Source organism: Rhinatrema bivittatum, chromosome 2 (assembly GCF_901001135.1).
Source record: "Rhinatrema bivittatum chromosome 2, aRhiBiv1.1, whole genome shotgun sequence".
Lineage (NCBI taxonomy): Eukaryota > Metazoa > Chordata > Amphibia > Gymnophiona > Rhinatrematidae > Rhinatrema > Rhinatrema bivittatum.
Genome location: NC_042616.1, coordinates 421,287,076 through 421,308,887, shown reverse-complemented (window position 1 = coordinate 421,308,887; position 21,812 = coordinate 421,287,076). Strand labels below are relative to the sequence as shown.

The following is a 21,812-nucleotide window of genomic DNA, read 5'->3' as shown; positions in this document are numbered from 1 at the left end:
TGCCACTGGACTTGGACTTTTTAATATGTTTATAAATGATCTGGAAAGGGGTATGACAAATGAAGTGATCAAATTAGCAGATGACATAAAATTATTCAGAATAGTTAAGTCACAAGCAGATTGGGATAAATTACAGGAGAACTTTGCGAGGCTGGAAGATTGGCAGATTAAATTTAATTTGGACAAGTGTAAGATGATGCATATAGGGAAAAATAACCCATGATGAAGTTAGACAATATTAGGTTCCATTCTAGGAGTTGGTAAATTACACTCAGGGAAACAGACTACAAAATATGATTCAAACAGAGGAACAGTCTGTGTTATTGTGATTATTATTTTATGCTTCTTTCAATTCACTCATAGTCCATAATTTTACTTATTATCAACGTATACATTAGAGAGGAAAAGACCTCAGCCCTAGGTGAAAATGTCAATGACTGAATTTATGCCCTGAAGCAGCTGTACTGCGAAACGCTGGCAACATCGGTGTATTATTAAAATTTTTCTTTCAGTGGCAAGATGGCGTTATGAAAAGCCATATGAAAATTGAACAGCATGGAAAAATAATCATGCTACTAAGATAAGTGTATTTTTCAAAATTTCAATGTTTGAACGATTCGGTACATTATAGTTAATTTTTAACATAAATACACAAAAACTGGAGATAAAAGAAAGAAAATTCAATTTTTGGTATAAATAAAATTTGAGAGGTTTTTGAGACCGGTGACTGAACTATCTAGGATTAAATTCAATCCTTGATGTCTTTTCCTCTCTAATGTATTCACTGATAATAAATAAAATTATGGACTATGAGTGAATTGAAAAAAGCAGAAGGTAATAATCTCAATAACACAGAATGTTTCTCTATTGGATCCATTTTAGGAGCTACCACCCAGGAAAAAGATCTAGGTCATAATTGATATTACATTGAAATCGTTGGTTCAGTGTGCTGTGGCGGTCAGAAAAGCAAACAGAATGTTAGGAATTATTAGGGAGGGAATGGCAAATAAAACTGAGGATGTCATAATGCCTCTGTATCAGTACATGGTTAGACCACACCTTGAATAATGTGTGTAGTTCTGGTCGCCACATCTCAAAAAATAATATAGTTGCGCTGGAGAATGTACAGAGAAGGGTGACCAAAATGACAAAGGGCATGGAATGGCTCCCCTATGAGAAAAGGCTAAACCATGAAAATCATGAAAGAACTTGAGCAGGTAAATGTGAAATGATTATTTACTCTTTCAGATAATACAAGAACTAAGGGGCACTTCATGAAGTTAGCAAGTAACACATTTAAAACAAATTGCAGAAAATTCTTTTTCACTCAATGCACAATTAAACTCTGGAATTTGTTGCTAGAGGATATGGTTAAGGCAGTTAGTGTAACCAGGTTTAAAAAAGATGTGGATAAGTTCCTGGAGGTGAAGTCCATAAATTGCTATTAATCGATAGGAAATAGCCACTTCTTGTTGCCAGCATTAGTAGCAAGGGATCTATTTAATGTTTGAGTACTTGCCAGTTACTTGTGACTTGGGATGGTCACTATTGGAGACAGGATACTGGGATGGATGGACCCCTTGGTCTGACCGAGTATGGCATATAGGAAAATTGGTTCTTACCTGCTAATTATCATTCCTAGAATACCACAGACCAGTCCAGACAAGTAGGTTTTGCATCCCTACAAGCAGATGGAGGCAGAGAATAAAAACATTTCAGGCACTGCTGAATATCCAAGAGTGCCACCTGAAGTCCCTCAGTATTGACCTGTATCTAAGCCAAGATACAGTGAAAACTCTCAAAACTCAAATCAACTTTCCCCCTCCAGTGCAAACAGAGTAACAAAGAAACTTAATACCTTTACTCCTAAAGGCAAAGACATAGATACATATACTAAGTTCTGCATCAAACAACAGACGCAACCATGGTCTTTCGCAACCAAGGGGATGGGCTTCTGGACTGATCTGTGGTATTCCAGGAATGAAAATTAGCAGGCAAGAACCAATTTTCTTTTTCTGTTCATCCCCCAGAACAGTCCAAACAAGTGGGATGTACCCAAGCTCCCCTACATTGGACGGGAATCCAAAAGACCCGTTCATAACACAGTCTCCTCAAACACAGCCTCCTCTGGCACCCGAACAGCCAATTGGTAATGTCTGGTAAAAGTGTGAAGTGAAGACCATATCGCTGCTCTACAGATCTCCTTTGGCCACCACGCCAGCTGACATACAGCCCAGGAGACCACTTGTGCCCCGTACAGAGCACACAACCCCTCTGGAACAATCTGACTTTTACAGAGATAGGCCGAAAAGATAGGTTCCTTCAACCAACAAGCAATCGTGGCTTTAGAAATCTTACTTCCTTTCTTTGCTCCGCTGAAGAAGACCAACAGATAATCTGAACACCGAAAAACTGTTAGTGACCTTAAGGTACCACAGTAGAGTCCGACGAACATCCAGTAAGTGAAGCTCCCTCGCATGTAGCATCTCAGACGAAAAATTCAGAAACACCAGATGCTCCACCATTTGAGCATCTGGTGAAGGAGACAACCTTCAGTAAAAAATGAAGGCACCGAATGCAACAAAACCTCATCTTCCATAATCCGCAGGGAAGGATCTCTCCAGAACAAAGCTTGAAGCTCCGAAAAATGCCTGGCTGAACAAATCGCCACCAGAAAGATTAACTTCAAGGCAAGTCTTTCAAAGACTCCCGTCACAAAGGCTCAAATGGAGGTCCACAGAGAACCCACAGAATCAAGGTAAGGCTCCACGACAGACACATCCCGCTAACCGTTGGAAGCAAAGGACTTGCCCCCTTCAGAAAACATACAATGTCCAGATGAAAAGCCAACGGCCTCCTCCATAGCCAACCTCAAAGACCTCCGAAAGCTGCCACCTGTATTCAAAGCAAATTGTAGGCCAGTTCCTTTGTGAAGCCCTGTAGTAAAAAGGCCAAAATCAGAGGAATGTCTACCTGAAAGGGCACCATACCTTCCTCCAAATGCCAGGACTTAAACACTATCCACATCCATACCTAGGCAAGAGAAATGGATGACCTCCTAACTTAAGGCAATGTAGCAATAACCGACTCCGAGTACCCTTTCAATTGTAAGCGACTCCTCTCAAAATCCAAACCGTGAGACAAAGGTGGTACAAAGACGATCCAGATACAAGAAGATGGGCCCTTGCTCAACTAACCTATGCAGATGAGCCAATCTGACTGAACCATCTATTGTGAGATGAATCAGATCTGCAAACCACAGGCGATGTGGTCACTCTGGCGGTACCAAAACCACCCTTCCTGGGTGCCTCTCCATGTGTCACAACATGTGGCTGGCAAGGATCTCCATTGGCCAAGGAAGAACCAGAGCGTCGATACCCTTGTACCCGACCATTCAACTGCAACTGAAGAACCGAGCTGACTTGCCATTGCCTCGTGATGCCATCAGATCCAGCTAGGGGCTGCTCCACTTGACCAGAAAAAGGACTAAGGCCTCTACGGACAACTCCCATTCCTCCAGGTCCAATTGCTGCCTGCTGAGATAATCCGCCTGCACATTGTCCACTCCAGCCACATGCATTGCCGCTATCCCAGCCAGATACTGTTCTGCCCAGACACACAATTCTTGGGCCTCCTGAGTCACAAAGCAACTTTTTGTCCTGCCCTGACAATCAGTGTATGCTACCATCATTTCATTGTCTGAGAAAACTCTCAGTGCCCTACCTCAGACCTGTGGAAGGAAGGAAAGCAATGCCTTGTGCATAGCCCTTGTTTCCAAACAACTGATAAACCAGGACGCTTCCACTGCCGATGATGGACATTGAGCCGTCTGCCCTTGGCAAACAGCTCCCCAACCTTTGAGGCTTGCATATATGATCACTATCACCCGGTCCAGAACCTCCAGATCCACTCCACTCTCCAAACTAGGGCAAGATAGCCACTACGAGAGACTGGATCTGGAACCCCCTTGAAGTGGTAAAGGGAGGAGAAACTCCTCTGACAGCAGATTCCAACAGGACAAAAGCACCTTCTAGAGCAGTTGCACATGGTCAAACACCCCTGGCACCAATTCCAGCATATTCATCATAGAACCAGAACCTGCCAACAGTCCCAGAACATAGGCACCGAAAACTGGAGTAGGTGAAGCACCTGAGACCACAACTCCACCACGTACTCAGACATAAGGAACCCCTTGCCAACATGGGAATGGAATCTCACCCCCATGAACTCCAATGAATGAGACAGCACTAGCTGGCTCTTGCTACCCAGCCCAGAGACTGCAACATTTTCATGACCCGCCAAATTGATCAACCACACTCCCCTTTTGTCTTCACCCAAATGAACCAGGCATCCAAGTGAGAGAGAACTTGAATCTCTTCTCTTCTCAGGGCCGCAGTCACCAGTACTATCACCTTCGTGAAAGTCATAAGAACATAAGAACATAAGAAAAAGCCATACTGGGTCAGACCAAGGGTCCATCAAGCCCAGCATCCTGTTTCCAAGAGTGGCCAATCCAGGCCATAAGAACCTGGCAAGTACCCAAAAACTAAGTCTATTCCATGTTACCATTGCTAATGGCAGTGGCTATTCTCTAAGTGAACTTAATAGCAGGTAATGGACTTCTCCTCCAAGAACTTATCCAATCCTTTTGAGGTAATCAAAAATCCCTCTGGGATACCTACATTCAGGGGGAGGAAAAGCCTCACAATGAAGTCAGGCTGGTCCACTCTTCCTTGGAAGCCATCAGTGGCAGATTAGCCCTCTTTTACGAAGAGTGGACCAAGATCATATTGGATCCTGGTCCTGGAGATGATCAAAGTTGGCTGCGTTTTTAGAATTTCTCATCCAGTCACTGAAGCCTACAGGGTGTCCCATGGTACATTCCATGCCTAATGAGAGGCAGTCTGGGATATATTTCAACTGTGCCAATACAACCCAAGGCATTCGGTCAGGGGAGATACTCTATTTACTTCTTAGTTATCAAAAAGGAGGACACCTATCGGCCCATTCTGGATCTCCAAAGGGTCAATGTGGCACTTCGGGTTCTGCGTTTCTGGATGGAGTTTTGACAGATAGTGATAGCAGCAGTCCATAAAGGGGAATTTCTGGCATTTTTGGATTTCATGGAGGCCTATTTGCATGTCTCCATACCTTCAGATCATCAGAAGGTTTCTGCGGTTCATGGTGCTAGGACAGCATTTTCAATTTTGAGCTCTTCCTTTTGAGTTAGCATACAGAACAGTTTTATAACCATACATTAACATTCATGTGAAGACCGCAGGACTGAACCATAGGCTGGGCACTACTGCTTATGGGGAGTCTGAGGCTGCAATCCGCTTGCTCCCCAAGCCCTTTAAGAGAAGCCTACAGTACTCATCTCTCTGCTGGCTCCACTTCCCAAGCCTAACCACTTCCTATGTGCTCATAGTAGAGCTGCAGAATCTGTATAATTGCTTTAAGGGCCAATTCACCCTGATTTAGTAGGTAAGTGCTTTCCCCATACCAGATCCAGCCAGTATTAGTGAAGGGTGTAGTCAGGTAACTTCGCCTGGAGTCTTGCCATGCAGCTAAAGTTAATTAATTGTTAACTCTTGCTCTCTTTTTATCTATCTTGGGTAAGCTCTGAACACTTTTAAGGATTTGTTACAGAATTACTGAACATTTTAGCCCATTAGGCTACCACTTTGCTGAAGGGCATTGCACCTGAGCAACAATAAATCTACACTACAACAGGTAATACTTTGAGCAGGGATACTACCAATAAAGGAATTGCCAGCTCAAGATAACTGAGCTTACTACCCTGGCTTACTCTGCTACGTATTAATTAACCCTGCTGTGTAAAGTTTAGCCTTGCAGTATTCTTGCAGGCCTTACCCAGCCTGCTTGGAAAGCTCATAGGTGTATCACATAAATGTAGCAGTTAAAGCTATAAAAACAACCAGGACAAGCATAATAGCAGGGAGTTATACCTATTTCCCTGCGGTAAGGGCCGCTGCTGCCCTCTCTCCAGCAGGCATATATCTAAAAAGAAACTGGCTAAGCTACTACTTACCTGCTGGTAGCTGACCCGGCTTCCACTTACTTCTGCTACTCCTTCAACTGTGAGAAAGGGAGGCAGAGGTGGAGAGAGTGAGAGTGCCTTGCAAGCCTTCTGAGAATCCAGGAGCCACTCTCTGCAGCTAAGTGACCATTGTTGTGTTCTGGGAACTCTACAGCCCCTGCAGGCACAGTTCTCTGGAGGTTTAGCAGGTCTGCAGGCAATTGTGAGGACCTCCAGGAACTCATCCAAGGCAGGGCCAGGGAACTGCTACCACTGGAATAACCCAGGAACTGACCAGGGCAGAGTCTAGGAGACTGCTCCCACAAGAAGGACTCAACCAGGCCATGGTATACCCTGATTCTGTGAGCTACATCCTCTTCATGTGTCTGCCATTGCTGGAGACAGAGATCTACTTTATACCCCTGAGTGAGGTCATGAAAAAAGTGTGTCCTCTGTAGGGATGTGAATCGTTTTTTGACGATTTAAAATATCGTCCGATATATTTTAAATCGTCAAAAATCGTTAGAAGCGCGATACAATAGGAATTCCCCCGATTTATCGTCAAAATCGTAAATCGGGGGAAGGGGGAGGGGAAGGGGGAGGGCGGAAAAACCGGCACACTAAAACAACCCTAAAACCCACCCCGACCCTTTAAAATAAATCCCCCACCCTCCCGAACCCCCTCCTGACGTCGGGGAACAAAAAACAAAATGGCGCCGGCGCTACCTTTGCCCTGTCATAATGACAGGGCAAAGGTAGCGCCGGCGCCATTTCTGCAACGCACCGCAGAGTAAAAGATCACACCGGACCCCCCGCTCTGGACCCCAGGTAATTTAAGGCATTTTGCCCTGTCATATGACAAAATGGCGCCGGCGCTACCTTTGCCCTGTCATATGACAGGGCAAAGGTAGCGCCGGCGCCATTTTGTTTTTTGTTCCCCGACGTCAGGAGCGTAGGAGATCGCTCCCGGACCCCCGCTAGACCCCCAGGGACTTTTGGCCAGCTTGGGGGGGGCCTCCTGACCCCCACAAGACTTGCCAAAAGTCCAGCAGGGGTCCGGGAACGACCTCCTGCAGTCGAATCATGTTGCCGTACGGCCGGCGCCATTTTGCGCAAAATAGCGCCTTTGCCCTGTCATATGACAGGGCAAAGGTAGCGCCGGCGCCATTTCTACAACGCACCGCAGGCCTGAGAGTAAAAGATCACACAGGGACCCCCGCTCTGGAGGTAATTTAAGGCATTTTGGGGGGGTTCGGGAGGGTGGGGGATTTATTTTAAAGGGTCGGGGTGGGTTTTAGGGATGTTTTAGTGTGCCAGTTTTCCCGCCCTCCCCCGATTTACGATTTACACGATATTTACAAAAACAAAACTGCGACGATCCGATTCCCTCCCCCCCCCAGCCGAAATCGATCGTTAAGACGATCGATCACACGATTCACATCTCTAGTCCTCTGTCTTAGTCATCTGTGGAGGAGGGAAATCCTATTTGTAATGACTGGACTAGCAAGATGATAAGTAATACAGGCATTATACAATAAAGGCAGTTTCCCTGTACGTACCTGGATCAGTCCAGACGGTGGGTTATGTCCCCCATCCAGCAGATGGAGTCAGACAAAACTTCAGAGGGTGCTGCCTTATAAGCCAGTGCACCATAAGAACATAAGAAAATGCTATACTGGGTCAGACCAAGGGTCCATCAAGCCCAGCATCCTGTTTCCAACAGTGGCCAATCCAGGCCACAAGAACCTGGCAAGTACCCAAAAACTAAGACTATGTTACCATTGCTAATGGCAGTGGCTATTCTCTAGGTGAACTTAATAGCAGGTAATGGACTTCTCCTCCAAGAACTTATCCAATCCTTTTTTAAACACAGCTATACTAACTGCACTAACCACATCCTCTGGCAACAAATTCCAGAGTTTAATTGTGCCTTGAGTAAAAAAGAACTTTCTCCGGTTAGTTTTAAATGTGCCCCATGCTAACTTCATGGAGTGCCCCCTAGTCTTTCTACTATCCAAAAGAGTAAATAACCGATTCACATCTACCCATTCTAGACCTCTTATGATTTTAAACACCTCTATCATATCCCCCCTCAGTCGTCTCTTCTCCAAGCTGAAAAGTCCTAACCTCTTTAGTCTTTCCTCATAGGAGAGTTGTTCCATTCCCCTTATCATTTTGGTAGCCCTTCTCTGTACCTTCTCCATCGCAATTATATCTTTTTTGAGATGCGGCAACCAGAATTGTACACAGTATTCAAGGTGCGGTCTCACCATGGAGCGATACAGAGGCATTATGACATTTTCCATTTTATTCACCATTCCCTTTCTGATAATTCCCAACATTCTGTTTGCTTTTTTGACTGCCGCAGCACACTGAAGCGATGATTTCAATGTGTTATCCACTATGACACCTAGATCTCTTTCTTGGGTTGTAGCACCTAATATGGAACCCAACATTCTGTAATTATAGCATGGGTTATTTTTCCCTAAATGCATCACCTTGCACTTATCCACATTAAATTTCATCTGCCATTTGGATGCCCAATTTTCCAGTCTCACAAGGTCTTCCTGCAATTTATCACAATCTGCTTGTGATTTAACTACTCTGAACAATTTTGTGTCATCTGCAAATTTGATTATCTCACTCGTCGTATTTCTTTCCAGATCATTTATAAATATATTGAAAAGTAAGGGTCCCAATACAGATCCCTGAGGCACTGCACTGTCCACTCCCTTCCACTGAGAAAATTGTCCATTTAATCCTACTCTCTGTTTCCTGTCTTTTAGCCAGTTTGCAATCCACGAAAGGACATCGCCACCTATCCCATGACTTTTTACTTTTCCTAGAAGCCTCTCATGAGGAACTTTGTCAAACGCCTTCTGAAAATCTAAGTATACTATATCTACCGGTTCACCTTTATCCACATGTTTATTAACTCCTTCAAAAAAGTGAAGCAGATTTGTGAGGCAAGACTTGCCCTGGGTAAAGCCATGCTGACTTTGTTCCATTAAACCATGTCTTTCTATATGTTCTGTGATTTTGATGTTTAGAACACTTTCCACTATTTTTCCTGGCACTGAAGTCAGGCTAACCGGTCTGTAGTTTCCCGGATCGCCCCTGGAGCCCTTTTTAAATATTGGGGTTACATTTGCTATCCTCCAGTCTTCAGGTACAATGGATGATTTTAATGATAAGTTACAAATGTTTACTAATAGGTCTGAAATTTCATTTTTTAGTTCCTTCAGAACTCTGCCAATCTTCAGTATCTTTCTGACTCCAGCAGATAGGAGCAGGGGAAACTCTGTTTCCCCAGTACTTGGATAGCATATTTGTTTCTTCCTTCTCTTCAGGTTTGTTAGATGGATCAAGTTATTTAAAAAAAAAAAAAAAAAAAAGACTGACTAATTCTAAAGCGATTTCACTACTTTAACTTGCAGACAACTTTCCTTCTATGGCTGTATGGGGTAAGTTCCTGTGATTTTTTTCTCCCCTTAGGTTTCTTTCCTTAAAGCAGCTCTATCAGGGGTGCACGTTGGAGGTTTAAATCTCTCCCCCCCACCCCTCCTGCTGCGGCCCGACCCGCAGCTACGGGAGGCGCATTCCTCGGGGCTGCTCACCGCAGAGATGTAACATTCCTCTGCAGGCATCTGTGCATCTCCGGTGTCGGTGATTCTGTTAGCGGAGGCGTTTTTCCCGCTGCCAGCGGCACTGCCGGTTTTCCTCGCGGCTCGCCCTTCCCCCCTCCTTTCATGCCGAGGGCTTGCAGATGTGCAGCCTGCGGGGAGCCGGGATCGCAGCTCTCCTGGCAGGGGGTTTGCACGAGGTGCCTCCCTGGCGGGGAGGGCACCTCGCAGCAGCCGAGACGCCCTGGTTCGCGCGTCCAAGCACGTCTTCACAGGCAGGGGCGGGAACGGCGGCCATTCTGGATTTGGAGCCGGCTGTTCCACTGCTCTCCGGAGAGGACTCGGATGCTGTTTCTATGTTTCCTACCGCCGGTTTTAACACCGGTTCCTCCTGTCTGTTGAAAACGGAGGTGGGCCCGGGGGGGACCCCCTCCTATGCCCCCCCGGGCCCACCTCCGTTTTCAACAGACTTTGTGTTCCTCATGCACAATGCTTATCTCTGGCCAGAATGTCTCAGCCTCCGGATTCCGCAACAGGGCCTCTGCCTCCCAAGGTATCCAGGGCGGCTGATCCTCCTCCTGGGGGAGTCCCCCAGGGAGTAGAGATCCCAGCTGGGGGGGGGGCACTGGGGGTCTCTCCGGGGACCTCCCGGGTGCGTCTGGCTCTCCCCCCTTACGGGAGGGGTAGACCTGGGAACAGACCCTGCATTGGATGTCCCTCTTCTCCTGGATGATCCCCTCCTTGCAGCCCAGATGGAAGGGGACGACCCTAGGGTCTTCCGGATTTTTCAAAGAGACGAGTTGGACAATCTTATTCCTCACATTCTACAAGAACTGGACATTGAGGCCCCCGAGGATCTACCTGGCCCCTCCACTTCGATGAAGAAGGGAGACCCAGTGCTGGCGGGTCTTTGCCCTCTATCCAGGGCTTTTCCTGCCCATCCCACCTTCCTTCAATTGCTGGAGAAGGAATGGGATTCGCCCGAAGCCTCGCTAAAGGTCAGCAGGGCGATGGACAAGCTGTATCCTCTCCCTGAGGACTTCATCAAACTACTTAAGATCCCAAAGGTCGACTCCGCGATGTCGGCTGTCACGAAACGTACGACCATTCCGGTGACGGGAGGCACGGCTCTGCGAGATCTGCAGGACAGGAAGCTAGAAGTCTATTTCAAGAGGGTATTTGAGGTTTCCACCCTGGGAGTCCGGGTGGCCATCTGTAGCTCACTGGCACAAAGAGCGGGTCTTCGCTGGGTACAGCAGCTCCTTACTTCACAGGAGCTACTGCCGGAGGAAGCAAGACAGGCAGACCATTTGGAGGCTGTTATAGCCTATGGAGCTGATGCCCTATATGATCTCCTCAGAGTACTGGCCAGATCCATGGTCTCAGCAGTGTCGGTTTGCCATCTCCTCTGGCTCTGCAACTGGTCGGCTGATTCCTCATCCAAGACGCAGTTGGGGTCTCTCCCGTTTAAGGGGAAATTTCTTTTTGGGGATGATTTGGACAAGATTATCAAGTCCCTCGGAGAGAACACGGTTCATCGCCTCCCAGAAGACAGGCCTCGAGCCTCGAGATTGTTCAATTCCTCTAGGAGCCGGTTCCGCAGTCAACGCCGTTTCCACACTACTAGGCAAATGACCCCTCGGACGTCCTCTTCCCGATCTCACTCTTGGGTCTGGTCCTTTTGAGGCCGCAGACTGGCAAGGGACGGGATGGTCCAGGGGGCTCCCTCAAAGTCCTCGCAATGATGCCAGACTGACCCACTCCCCGACCCCCAGGATCGGAGGATGGAATTCTCTGTTCTACGAGGAGTGGGTCCGGATCACGTCGGATCAGTGGGTCCTAGACATCCAAAGGCACGGCTACGCACTGGATTTTGCTTGAACCCCAAGAGATAGGTTTCTCTTCTCTCCCTGCGGATCACCCCAAAAGCACCTCATTGTATGGCAGACTCTCGACAGGCTCCTAGCCCTCGGAGCAATTCTTCCAGTGCCGCCCAGGGAATTGGGCTCAGGCCATTATTCGGTCTACTTTGTGGTCCCCAAAAAGGAAGGATCCTTCCGGCCAATCTTGGACCTCAAGGTGGTCAACAAGTCCCTCAAGGTCCCCCATTTCCGAATGGAGATCCTGTGTTCGGTGATTGCTGCAGTGCCTCGGGGAGAGTTCCTTGCCTCCCTGGATCTTATGGAGGCTTATCTGCACATTCCCATCCTCAAGGCGCACCAGCGCTTCCTCCGCTTCAAGATTCTAGGTCAGCACTTTCAGTTTCAAGCTCTACCTTTTGGCCTGGCTACCGCCCCTCGTACATTCACAAAGGTAATGATGGCTGTGGCAGCAGCCCTCCGATGAGAGGGCATTCTGGTTCACCCATATCTGGACGACTAGCTCATCACGGCAAAGACCTTGTCTCAGCCTCACAGGGCGGTCGCCCGTGTGGTACACTTCCTACAATCCCTCGGCTGGATCGTCAACTTCGCCAAGAGCAGTCTTACTCTATCACAGTCTCTGGATTTCCTGGGAGCGCAGTTCGATGCGGCAATGGGCAAAGTCTTCCTACGACCAGACCGGGCCCAGGTGCTCATGGTGCAGGTTCAATGCTTCTCTTGCCTCTCCTCTCCCACGGCCTGGGACTACCTGCAGGTGCTGGGATCCATGGCTTCCACTATCGATCTAGTACCCTGGGCATTTGCGTATATGCGTCCTCTGCAGACGGCGCTGCTCTCTCGCTGGAAACCAGTCTCGCAGGAGTATTAGACCGTCCTTCCCCTCATCCAGCAGGCCAGAGACAGCCTAATTTGGTGGCTCAACCCAGCCCACTTGGCACAGGGAATGCCCTTGGAGATTCCAGATTGGGTGGTGGTCACCACGGATGCCAGTCTATCCAGCTGGGGGGCAATGTGCCAGATGGGTTCAGTTCAGGGACAGTGGACGAAGTCTCAAGCGGCGTGGCTGATCAATTGCTTGGAAACGAGAGCAGTCCGTTTGGCACTGAGATACTTCCCCCCCCCCCTAGTTCATCACCGGGCGGTCAGGATTCTTTCGGACAACATGACCATGGTAGCATACATCAGCCGCCAGGGGGGCATGAGGAGTCATCATGTCTCGTTGGAAATGGACAAGTTGATGGCGTGGGCGGAAACCCATCTCTCTCGGCTGGCGGCCTCCCACATTGCAGGGGTAGACAACATTCAGGCGGACTTTCTGAGTTGACGACATCTCGATCCCGGGGAGTGGGAGCTCTCCGAGGAGGCGATGTTCCTCCTCATACAGCATTGGGGGACCCCTCATCTGGACCTCATGGCCACCTCCCACAATGCAAAAGCACCACGGTTCTTCAGTCGCAGAAGGGAGTACGGCGCAGGTGGTGTGGACGCACTAGTGCTCCTGTGGCCTCGTCACATTCTCCTCTACGTGTTTCCACCATGGCCCCTTGTGTGCAAGGTCCTCTGGAGAATCGAATTTCACCAAGGACAGGTGATCCTTGTGGCGCTGGAATGGCCTTGCCATCCGTGGTTCTCGGACCTGCTCAACCTGGTGGTGGATGGGCCCCTTCGCCTAAGCCATCTTCCACGCCTTCTACATCAAGGGCCAGTATTTTTCGACCAGGCAGATCGCTTCTGTCTTACGGCCTGGCTTTTGAGAGATGCAGACTGAGACGCCGGGGATATCAGGAGGCCGTGGTTTCAACTCTCTTCAAGGCTCGAAAGACTTCTACATCCCTCACTTATGTTCGGGTGTGGAAAGTTTTTGAATCCTGGTGCACTTCCCACTCATCACTGCCGCGGATGGCTTCGGTTCCTCAGCTCCTCTCCTTCCTTCAGGCAGGCCTGGAGAAGGGCCTGGCCTACAACTCTCTGAAGGTTCAGGTTTGTGCCCTTGGATCCCTGATACATAGACAGGAGGGAATTCCGCTTTCCTCTCATCCTGATATTGTTCGTTTCCTCAAAGGGGTGAAGCTTCTGAAGCCTCTGGTTCAGGCTCCTTGTCCTTCCTGGAGCCTCAGCTTAGTCCTCCGGACGTTGGGCAGCCCGCCCTTTGAGTCTCTGAGTGCCACTACTCTCAAAGACCTCACCCTTAAGACGGTTTTCCTAGTGGCCATTTGCTCTGCCCGCCGGGTTTCCGAACTACAGGAGCTATCTTGCAGGGAACCTTACTTCCATTTCACGGATTCTGGGGTCACCTTGCGCACTGTGCCCTCGTTTCTGCCCAAGGTGGTATCTTCTTTTCACCTGACTCAGATGGTAGAGCTTCCTTCGTTCTCCGCTGACAAACCACGAGATCTTCGTAAACTTGATATCAGGCACATCCTGATCTGTTACCTGGAGGTCACCAATGAGTTTCGGCTGTCGAATCATTTATTTGTCCTTTGGCATGGTCCCAAGAAAGGCTCCAAGGCTATGAAGACAACTATTTCTCGGTGGCTGAAAGAAGCTATTGTGGCAGCATATATAGGAGCGGGTCGGCAGCCCTCGCTGGACATTCGGACCCACTCTCTTCGATCTCAGGCGGCGCCCTGGGCGGAGCAACAGTCCGTCTCTTCCCAGGAGATATGCAGAGCGGCTACCTGGAAGTCCTTGAATACCTTTGCAAGGCACTATCGTTGGATCTCCAGCCGCCGTCCTTTGGTTCTTTCGGTGACAGGGTCATTCGAGCAGGTCTATCAAGGACCCACCCTAAGTAGGGAAGCTTTGGTACATCCCACCGTCTGGACTGATCTGGGTACATACAGGGAAAAGAAAATTATTCCTTACTTGCTAATTTTCGTTCCTGTAGGACCACAGATAGTCCAGATGCCCTCCCTCAACCTTGCGGGGGTTAGCTGTTTGGGATCTACTGCTCGATTTCCTTGCTTTTGCCTCTCTGTTCTGCTAACTCAGTTGTAGCCTCTGTCTTATGGGGCGGTTCAAGGTTCTCCTTGCAAGTTTGCCCTTTGGCACCAGTTTGTCTAATTTGCATTCTCTGTTCGTAGTTATGCATGTCTGGCTCCTTGATCCATCATTCTCGGTATTTACTGCTTTGCTATTCTTATTACTGAAGATTGGTAGAGGGTGCACTGGATTATAAGGCAGTACCCTCTGTAGTTTTGTCTGACTCCATCTGCTGGGCGGGGGACATAACCCACCGTCTGGACTGATCCGTGGTACTACAGGAACGAAAATTAGCAGGTAAGGAATAATTTTCTTGTGTGTTATGCAGAGACTCCAGGAACTTGTGGACTCAGAGCTTGTGATGCAACATTATTTTATTGATATGAGCTCCTCCTCAAGTCAAGGCCTCTTTCAAAAGTGATGATCTTACAACTGCAGCTGCACCCAGCAAGGCACCTGGGGACCCTCTACCCACAGCGCCAGAGAAAAGAGCGTACATGGTGACTTCTTCTGAACACTGATGCTGCTGAGGGAAACAAGTTATACGTCTCTGTCATAGCAGCAGGGGCCCAAGATGGAAGCATAGTTGCAGAAAAAAACAAAAATAAAGCAGGTAATGAGAATCACTCTTGTGGAACAGATCAAAAGGGTAATGCTATTGCACTGAAACAGAGTTCAAAAACGAAGGTAAACATGTGTTACTAATAACTAGGGATGTGAATCGTTTTTTGACGATTTAAAATATCGTCCGATATATTTTAAATCGTCAAAAATCATTAGAGCCGTGATACAATAACAATTCCCCCGATTTATCGTCAAAAAATCGTAAATCGGGGGAAGGGGGAGGGGAAGGGGGAGGGGGAGGGGGAGGGGGAGGGGAAGGGGGAGGGCGGGAAAACCGGCACACTAAAACAACCCTAAAACCCACCCCGACCCTTTAAAATAAATCCCCCACCCTCCCGAACCCCCCCAAAATGCCTTAAATTACCTGGGGTCCAGAGGAAGGGTCCCGGTGTGATCTTTCACTCTCGGACCTCCGTGCGTTGTAGAAATGGCGCTGGCGCTACCTTTGACCTGTCATATGTCATATGACAGGTCAAAGGTAGCGCCGGCGGCATTTTGTTTTTTTGTCCCCCGACGTCAGGAGATTAGGAGATCGCTCCCGGACCCCCGCTGGACCCCCAGGGACTTTTGGCCAGCTTGGGGGGCCTCCTGACCCCCACAAGACTTGCCAAAAGTCCAGCAGGGGTCCGGAACGACCTCCTGCAGTCGAATCGTGTTGCCGTATGGCCGGCGCCATTTTGCGCAAAATGGCGCCGGAAAAACGATTCGCGGTAGGAGATCGTTCCGGACCCCCACTGGACTTTTGGCAAGTCTTGTGGGGGTCAGGAGGCCCCCCCCCCAAGCTGGCCAAAAGTCCCTGGGGGTCCAGCGGGGGTCCGGGAGCGATCTCCTAATCTCCTGACGTCGGGGGACAAAAAAACAAAATCGCGCCAGCGCTACCTTTGACCTGTCATATGACATATGACAGGTCAAAGGTAGCGCCAGCGCCATTTCTACAACGCACGGAGGTCCGAGAGTGAAAGATCACACCGGGACCCTTCCTCTGGACCCCAGGTAATTTAAGGCATTTTGGGGGGGTTCGGGAGGGTGGGGGATTTATTTTAAAGGGTCGGGGTGGGTTTTAGGGATGTTTTAGTGTGCCGGTTTTCGATTTACATGATTTACACGATTTACACGATATTTTAAAAACCCAAACTGCGACGATCCGATTCCCTCCCCCTCCCAGCCGAAATCGATCGTTAAGACGATCGATCACACGATTCACATCTCTACTAATAGAGAATTTTTATACAAATTCAAAGACAGTCTTCCACAAACCATTGCACAAACATTTTTCCTTTGCAGCGGGGGGGGGGGGGGGAGATGCAAGTTTTATTTCAAGAATGCTCGATAACAATAGATCTTAGCTGGCTGCCAGCAAACTGGGCATGCATCTTCAAATCCCCATTTCCTCGTTGCCCCACCCTCAGAACAATCCCCAGCATATATTTACCTGATATCTGTGGAGAAAGATCCACCAGAAGCCGCCCAGAAGGATAGCTTGGACAACCGAAGTGCTGAGAAACCTGTGCAGGTCCTTCAAGGTGTGTAGCAAAGAGAAACGACAGTCAATGGTCAAATAATTCCATGACACAAATGTATGTACAGCCAACCCAGCCGATAAAGACTCAGGTCATTTACAAGAGGCTTTCTGCTGGCAAGAAAATTTGTTCAGACAGAACAGGTCTGACATTCTGCACTGGCCAGGTAAGTAACTTAGCCAGATATGACTCATCTGACTAAGTTACAAGGGATATTCGGCAGCATGGCTATGCTGCTGAATATCCGCAGTCAAGGCGCTACTTAGCTGAATAAGTTAAATCCGGCTAAGTCAGATCAGTTCTATGGCTGATCTAACTTATCTGATTAACTTCACTGGATAAGAACAAATATCGCTACTTATCCAGTTAAGTTAACCGGATACGTAGTGCAACCCAGATCCGCCCACTGCCTGCCCACAAATTGGCCAGCCTCAAGATAGCCGGATAAATCCTATTTATGCCATCCAGCGCTAAACGTGCTTTCAATATCAGGCCCATCATGACTAAAAGAAAGTTGATTTTGTGAAGTCTGAAAACTTGTGAATGATCCTATACTGTTTTCACACAGATCTTCATTCCAGTGTAGTCATACTGAAAGGAGACATGAGAGCAAGCTCCATTCCTGGTAGCTCCTAATCCCTCTTAGGGAGTTAGCTTCACACCTGAACATATTATTACAGGAGTAATTACTGCTGCATTAAATATTTGTGAATAGACTTTTGAAGTCAACTTCAGCAAAAAGTGTTAAAAGAAAAAGAAACTCATTCAAACTTAATTCTGGAAAGTTTCCCATTGCAAAGAAAACAGGGAGTGGAACCAAAATAACTAATCTAGAACTGAATATTAGAACTACTAATCCAGGGCTTGATTTCAATGGTAATTTTCTAAATAAAAAAGGTATCAGGTTGGGGAGAGCTGTAATCTACATCTCCCATTTTTTTTTCCAATGAAGGAAAAGTAAGCGAGTTCCAGGTTGGTGACCCAGCACCACTGGAAATTTTCCTTCTGCTGAGCACCTGAATGTAGGCACCTAAAGTTAGATTCTGAGCGATTTCTGAATATCTGGCTCCCCTAAATTAATGATTGGCATAGCATGCACATGCTAAAAGGAATACGGGCCTTTTAGCATACATGCACTGTGCATTTCAAGGCTAATTTTCAGAAATCTGCATATGGCGAAAGTCTACAGGGTTCTACAGACTCTAGCCCACATTCTCAAAGTGGATTTATGCACATAAGTCCACTTTGAAGGTCAGTGAGTATCCCCAGTACCCACATACGTGCAGGTGTAACTTTTTGCATACTACATTCATGCATATGGTTTTGAGAATCGAAAAAGTGCATATAAATGCTTTCTCCACCCTCTGGAAAGCCTACAAGTCATAAAAATCAATCCTGGCCAACCCAGGATCTAAGGTTTCAGTACTGTACCAATCAAAAAGGGGTCTGATCCTTCCCAGAAAAACTAAAACTGCAACAAGGGAAAAAGAATTAGGATTAACAGGAATGAGATCATGGGCAGATATAGCAGGTTTAGGCCAGATTTTCCCAGATCACAAAAAGCTGTCAACCTAACTCTATAGTGGTTACTCTTAGGAAGTTGGAAGGGAGGGGAGCTGAGGGTGAACTGAATAAGGGATCTTGTATGCTTATCTACCCAAGATGGTAGAGTACAAGTAAGGAAGATGATAAAAATTGTCCTGGTTAAAGAGATATCCTACAAATGGTCACAGTCTATGGCTGGCACAGGGAGGTGTCCTTAGCAGTGCAGACAAGAATAACTGGGCAGACTGGGTAGGTTTGCTGCTGGTTTTTCTCTCATCATCTCTGGTGTTATTAATGTCGGAGAAATGATAGCAAAAGGTGATCCTCCAGATCAGACAGCAAGGGGTTAACACTCCCTGGCTGTGCCGTTTGAGGATGCATGGGAAAAGGTGGGAGTGTAAGGGTTACCAAGATAGGACTTAAATCTCTGTTTAGTGAGTCCACCTCTCCATCTTCCTCCCTTCCCACTGTGCTTGTTACACCATGCACAATCCTGATGCACAGAACCAGGCGACTGTGAATACAGAGGTACATATTTAGTGCCATTTGTCCAGCTAAGTTCAGACTTAACCAGACAAGTGGCAGGTTTTGAAAATCCCACCGCGCTGACTGGCCCCCAAGATAGCCAGATAACTATTTATCTGTCTAAAACATTATCTAGCTAGCTGGGGCATTCTAGAGTGAAGGCAGCTATCCAGCTAAGTTAGGTGAATAAATGTTGATTTTCAGTGTCATCTGGCTAACATAGCCAGATAGCTTTAGGCCTGCCAAGCGGCAGTCCTAAAGTTAGCCAGATAAACATATCTGGCTAACTTAGCTAGCCGGCCAGTGGCTAAATATGGACCTCATAATATTTACTACTTTCTTATCCTAATTTTCCAGGTAAAGTATCTTTGCATGCTGCCACCGAAGAATGCCGAGTCATGTGTATTTCTCAGTAAGTGTACCTCCTGGAGGTATGGGGGTCCCTGCTGCACACTCCCAGTTCTGACCCTGAACAAGCAGATTGGGCCAGAATGGTATCATTGGATAAACCCACAGTTATATCAGCATGAGATACTAAGGTAGATTTCTCTGAAATCGTAAGGTACCCAAGTCCATGTAGGTCTCTCTGACCCTGGAAAAGCAAAAGTATACAAAGCACAAGGCATTGGGGCAGAGGCTTAAATAAGCAGGACTGGAGTAAATTCTCTTTGATGGCAACTTACACAGGTAAAAGGACTATCTGAAAAATGCCCACCCTGTATGTGGTAAAAGTATATGTTTTGTGGACTTTTATCCACATTCTCACGATGGCATTCCCGGGACAGGATTAGGCAAGGGGAGGGGGGGTGGGGCAACAAAATTATATTTCAGCATTTTTAAAAAACTGTGCACATTGTGTTTGCCCAAAATAACATCTGTTTTTATTTTATTTATTTATTTATTTATTTAAAGTCTCTTTTATACCGATGGCCGTTCGCACATCGCATCGGTTTACAAAAAACAAGAACTTTTGGGCGGAGCCCTTACATATAACTGATAAAAATACAATCAACAGGGAGAGTAGATAATATTGAAAGGCAACGCAAACTCAATAAATCAATAAATAGATACAACAAACTATAAACATAAGTAACAATGTACAAGAATCAGTGGTCGTAAAGCATTCTAAGTCATAGATCGGAGAGTAGTTTACAGAGGAGTTTTATGTAGTGGGTGGTGATATGGGGTAGGCTTGCTGGAAAAGCCAGGTTTTCAGTTTTTTCTTGAATTTGGGAGTGTAGGTCTCCATGCGTATGTCATGAGGCAAGGAGTTCCATATGGTGGGGCCGGCGAGAGAAAAAGCTCTGCTAATAGTGGAGGAGAGTTTGAATGATTTGATGGATTGGGGACGTAGGGTTCCTTGGAGGGCTGGGCGGGTGGGTCTGTTGGAGGTACGGGGGAGGAGGGGGGGTTGATCCAATTAAGGTTTGAGTTTAACAGACTTTTGTGGATGAGGGAGAGTACTTTATAAAGTATTCTTGAGTGTATTGGGAGCCAATGTAGTTCGATAAGTGTGGGAGTAATATGGTCTCTTTTTTTAGAATTTGACAGTATACGAGCGGCGGCGTTTTGTAATAGTTGTAATGGCTTGATGTGTGTTGCGGGGATGCCAAGAAGGAGAGCGTTACAGTAGTCTATTTTAGACAAAATAATAGACTGGAGTACTGTACGGAAGTGAGAGAAGTGTAGCAGGGGTCTGAGTTTTTTTATCGTTTGTAGCTTAAAGTAGCATTCCTTTATGATAGATTTAATGAATGGTTTAAACGTAAGATGATTATCAATAAGGACACCTAGATTGCGAATGTGCGCGGGGAAACTGGTGGCTGAGTATGTATGTGGGATGGCTGGAAGCGGTTGCTTATTAGAGATGATTAAAAGTTCGGTCTTGTTGGGATTTAGAGCCAGGTGCATGTCAGTGAGGAGTTGATTGAGTGGAGGAAAGGCAGGATCCCCATTTTTGTAGAGCACTTTGGAGGGTGTCAGAGAAGGGGAATATGATTTGCACATCGTCAGCATAAATGAAATGCTTGATGTGAAGGTTGGAGAGAAGAGTGGTAAGGGGAAGCATGTATATATTAAAGAGGGTAGAGGAGAGGGAAGAACCTTGGGGCACACCTTGGGGGAGACTGATGGGGTCAGATTCGTTGTTATCCACTAAGACAGTAAATGTGCGATGTTGGAGATATGATTGTATCCAGGCGAGAGCATTGCCAGTGATCCCAATACTCCTGAGGATGTTGAGGAGGACATCGTGATTGACTGTGTCGAACGCAGCGGAGATGTCAAGCATGGCAATCAGATAAGAGGATCCTGAGTCGGTTCCTCTGATGAGGGTGTCGTAGAGGGAGAGCAGTAAAGTTTCAGTACTTAAATGCTTCCTGAAACCATGCTGGGTGGACGGGAGAATATTGTTTTGTTCAAGGTGATCGGAAAGGCGAGAGTTAACTAGTTTTTCAAGGATCTTAGCTAGAAGGGGTAGGTTGGAAACCGGTCTGTAATTAGACAAAGTGGCGGGGTCAAGATTGGGTTTTTTGAGTAGCGGTTTCACTACTGCTTGTTTGAGAAAATTAGGGACAGTGCCATGCTCTAGGGAGCAGTTAAGAATATTCGAGAGTGGTTTGGCGATCACTTTGGGTATAGAGAGAAGGAGTTTAGATGGGATAGTTTCAGAAGGATGAGATGAAGGTTTCATTTTTTTTAGTATGTTCTCTACTTCCAGGGAGGAAGAGGAGTCAAAGGAGGAGAGGGAGACTGAAGAGCAGAGAGTAGGAAGAGTGGTTTTGCAATTATTGTGAGAGAACTGTGCTGTGATGGAGGAGACTTTATTTTTAAAGAAGTGTGCTAACTCATTGCAACGATTTTTAGAGGAATTTGCTGGTTGTTGTGTGTGAGCTGGAGAGGTTAGGTCAGCAACCATAGAGAAAAGGGCCTTGGGGTTAATTTGCAGTCCATGTATTTTTTTGGCGTAGTATTCACGTTTAGTTTGTAGGATGGAATTTCTATATTCGTGCATGCGTTGGTAATAGATTGTTTTGGTTGTGGGGGATTGGTGTTTGCGCCAGGACTTTTC

The 21,812-nt window shown here is 47.0% G+C and overlaps 1 protein-coding gene across 1 annotated transcript in view; it reads right to left on the bottom strand.

Moving 5' to 3' along the window:
• FAM227A (family with sequence similarity 227 member A) overlaps positions 1–21,812 on the bottom strand; it is a 230,846-nt gene that overhangs the window by 164,286 nt on the left and 44,748 nt on the right. Inside the window, exon 4 of the mRNA XM_029587120.1 lies at positions 16,585–16,668. Coding sequence (XP_029442980.1) covers positions 16,585–16,668 — 84 coding nt within the window. The remainder of the gene's footprint in view (positions 1–16,584; positions 16,669–21,812) is intronic.